Source organism: Eubalaena glacialis, chromosome X (genome assembly GCF_028564815.1).
Source record: "Eubalaena glacialis isolate mEubGla1 chromosome X, mEubGla1.1.hap2.+ XY, whole genome shotgun sequence".
In the NCBI taxonomy this organism is placed as follows: Eukaryota; Metazoa; Chordata; class Mammalia; order Artiodactyla; family Balaenidae; genus Eubalaena; species Eubalaena glacialis.
The window spans coordinates 68,092,093-68,096,216 of record NC_083736.1 but is presented as its reverse complement, the minus strand read 5'-3'; the positions used below and the strand labels follow the sequence as shown (position 1 = coordinate 68,096,216).

Below are 4,124 nucleotides of genomic sequence, written 5' to 3'. Positions count from 1 at the left end.
TATCTTTATGTCCACAATTTGCTGCTAAGGGTTTTTTGTTTGGTTGTTTTCTCATTGCTCTCTGTCAAAGCTACTTATACACGTTATACATATTTTTCCGTTTTATTTTCATAAACTATACACTCTCTGTAAGACCAGATAGAGATGTCTTTCAATGTTATTTAAGAGGTAATGAGGTCAAATAAATCAAAGCAATCGATATATAATAAAGTTACTTTGGCAAAGTCACAGACATTTCTAGAATCAGCTTTATTTGTGCAATGAATCTCTGAGGAGATGTCTCCTACTCAGGGTGCCTTGTGTATCTAAGACAGAAACATAGGTCCCCCCCACACACATTCTCTATTCTTTTACCTGGTGTTCTTTTTTTTCTCTATAGCAATTTATCTTTATCTGACACACTATTTTACTTGTTAATAGATTCTAGGCTTGTGTTTGCAAACTTGGTCTGATTTGTTCACAGATATTTCTCCAGCTTTTCTGGCAGTGGCTGGCACACAGTAGCTCTTAATTAAATGTTAAATCAAAATGCCTCCAAAGAATCTAGAAACTGCTTAATGCTCAGGATGTTCAATGACCGGAGTTATCAGTGGTGCAGAAACACATTAATTATAAGACATCTACAAGTGAATAACTTTTTCTGAGATTTTTTTCCCAGCCCTTTCCTCTTTTACCTTTGTAATTAAAGCTCACTGGCCTGAGAGTAGCCTCAGTCTATCAACCTTTGGTCAGAGAAGAGGTTTCAGAGAAAATAACACAATTATCACGCAGCAAAAGGAGTAGGGGTGGTGGGGAACAAAGGGAAAAGTTAAGCGGTAGCCTCAATGGGGCATTCCCGGGCTAGATGTCCAAGTTCGCCCAACGGTAGCAGTTGACCTCGCTCCTCTTGCTGCAGTTGATGGCAGTTGAAGGCCATGTGGCTGGTCTCGCCACAACGGTAGCACTTGACTCGGGCGCAGTGTTTCTGAATGTGGCCATATTCGCCACAAGAGTAGCACTTCTGCCCCTCCTGATGGTCACAATCACGGACCAGATGCCCTGGTCTGCCACAGGTGTAACAGCACTGCTGTCTCTCTTGCTTAGGCTTAACACAGTCTTCGGCGATGTGGCCACTTGTCCCACAGTTGTAGCAGATGTCATCGAGAAGGTTAGAGTTCTTAGCATGATGACCAGGCTCACTGCAGCAGTAACAGATGACAGGTAGGGTGGCAGAACTGCACTGAGCACCTCGGCCACCACCTCTAGCTCCGCGCCCTCGCGCTCCTCCTCCTTTAGGGCCAGAGTGTCCACACTTGAAGCATGCCTTACTGTTCATGGCTGCAGTGAGATCTTCAGGTGAGCGGTCCCACTGCTGCCCCGGAAGCCCCGACAAAACTCCCCTTACGGAGGTTTAGACAGAAGTGGCTGTTTTTCTCGAGGGGCCTCAGCGACGTCACACAGGGTTTGCGCACGGCCCCATTCTTGTGTCACAGGCGTTCTAGCAGTCAGCTCCTTCCCGCCTGACTTTCCTCCTGTCCTTGAAGCCCAAAGCCCATCGCAGGGGCGTTTTCCGTTTTTTGTTTGTTTATTTTTGTTTTTGTGTGTTAAATAAACACTTCTTGGGTCGTTAAGTTTGAGTTTGAATCCGTTCTTGTGCAGAAAACGTGCCTTGTAGGATTTCTTATAATTAAGGCTTAGGCCTTCTTTGTGGTCTAGTAGATGACCAGTTTTTATATATTCGCTTTGGACATAGGAAAGATATGTGTGAGATGTATCTAATCCAGTAAATGAAAGAAATTCAACAAATTAGAGTAACCCATTTGGGGGGGTGGGTTAAAAAATAAAATACAAACGTCCATAAAGATATGAGATACATAAGATAGAAAAAAAATCTGTAAAATGCTACAGGGAGATTTACTCACAATTTAGCCTGTTTTATTTCAGGAATCTTAGTTTTCAACATAATCACCACCATTTAAGTTGTAAAACAACATAATTGAAGCACTCAGTATAAAGAATATGTTGTTCTTTGCAAAATAAATTACAAAATCTTAATTTAAATATTGGACAGATTTCCTCTCTGTTTTCTAAATTATTATATAAAGCTCATAAGGATTTCTGGACATGTCCACTTATATAGATATAGAAATATGTATGGAAAACTAGACACTAAAATATCCAACTGTAGCTATTTTGGGGCTATAAGATTGAACAGGACTTTTTTCTCCTTATTTTCCTTCTCTGTATTTTGCAGTTTTTGAAATGACTTTAGGTTGTGTAATTTTAAAAATCCACAATAAATATTTTTCTTTAAGTTACTAGCTAGCTATATGCTTTGCATGTGAATTTTTTTCAGGAAGCCAGTACAACTGTATTTGGTAAAACATAGACGTGAGAATAATGAATGTAGCAATTGCCCTTTATTTTTTATTTTTTTATTTTTTTTTAACATCTTTATTGGAGTATAATTGCTTTACAATGGTGTGTTAGTTTCTGCTCCACAACAAAGTGAATGCCCTTTATTTTCAATATGACTTGATTGGAATGTGCAACTGGTTTCATAAATGCAACCACAAAGAAAAATGTTTTCAAAAATTAATAAAAGTTATAGCCAAAGAGGATGAGCAGTTGCCACATATAGAATAGTGGAATGAGTTTTATTCCTAAACAATTAAATGATGCAGCATAAATGGTTTCAAATGGCAAAAATTCTCTCTGTGTTTTAAAATTTGATATATATTTATTAAATTAGCCATATTAACTATCATATTTAAACCCCTGTTTAGATTTATAGTTTTATTAAAGTAATACATGCCTATAGTTTAAAGCATTGATTTTCAAACAGGTTTAATTGAGACATGAAGGAAGAAATGCATTTTACATCACAATAGAGGGTGTGTGTGTGTGTGTGTGTGTGCTATAACTCAAATAAGGTTAAGAAAAAAATAATTATCCTTAATGTCTGCAATGCACTTTTTAAATTTGATATGTATATATATATTTATATATATATGTGTGTATATATATATATATATATATATTTTTTTTTTTTTTTTGGCCTCACTGCACAGGCTGTGGGATCTTAGTTCTCTATCCAGGGATTGAACCCGGGCCCTCCACAGTGAGAGCACAGAGTCCTAACCATTGGACTGCCAGAGAATTCCCTGCAATGCACTTTCATGCTTTCTAGTCATGTTGTAAAAAATGCTGGTAGTGACCCATTAAATTAATCTTTCAATTCACTAAATGATTTTTACTCATAGTTTGATTGATAACTATAAATAATGCTTATGCTTATGCTATGACTTTTTGATGTTTCAATTTTAGACATTATCTATGATTTTCCATTTCAGAGAATGAACATTTATCCCTCTTTTACCTACACCATCTTTTGGTACACTTCATGTGCTTGCATTCCACTCACCCTCCCACCCTTGCACCTTTCTCCTAATATTGATTGGGTCAATAGCCAACATTTACATAATTATAACTATGTAAATGCTACTCATGGCTGAGCCATATTGAATTTTGTCAAATGCTTTTTTTGCATCTCTTGAGTTTGCCTTGACTTCTTGCATTTGCTAGAATCACCAGTAGATTGTCGAATATAAGTTGTGAAAGTGCACATCCTTGTCTTGTTCCTGATCTTAAGGGGAAAGCTTTCAGTCTCATCATTAAGTATGATGTCAGCTGTGGGCTTTTGGTAGATACCCTTTATCAGGTTGAGGAAGTTCCTTCCTATTCCTAATTTATTAAGCACTTTTTTAAAACATGTAAGTGCATTGGATTTTGTCAAATTCTTCTGTGGCTATTCAGATGATCATGTGGTTTTGCCCTTTATTACTACTGGATTTGGTTTGCTAGTACTTTGTTGAGGATTTTAGCAACTACACTGATAAGGAATATTAATCTGTAGAAGTTTTAAAATTTTTATTCTCGTGATATCTCTGTCTGGTTGTCATTTCAAAGTAATACTGACCTCAAAGGATGATTTTGGAGGGCTTCCCGTCTCTCCTATTTTTTGGAATAATTTGTAAAGAATTTATACTATTTCTCCTTTAAATGCTTGCAAGATTTCACTAGTGAAGTTTTTTAGCCTGGGCTTTTCTTGTGGGAAGTTTTAAAATTACTAATTTAGTCTCTTA

The 4,124-nt window shown here is 37.0% G+C and overlaps 1 protein-coding gene across 1 annotated transcript; it reads right to left on the bottom strand.

The window, feature by feature from the left end:
* Positions 1-808: 808 nt before the first annotated feature.
* ZCCHC13 (zinc finger CCHC-type containing 13) lies at positions 809-1,315 on the bottom strand. Its single transcript, XM_061179072.1, is given in 3 exon segments — positions 809-861; positions 864-912; positions 914-1,315. Coding segments are annotated over 3 exon segments (504 nt in total).
* Positions 1,316-4,124: the final 2,809 nt, after the last annotated feature.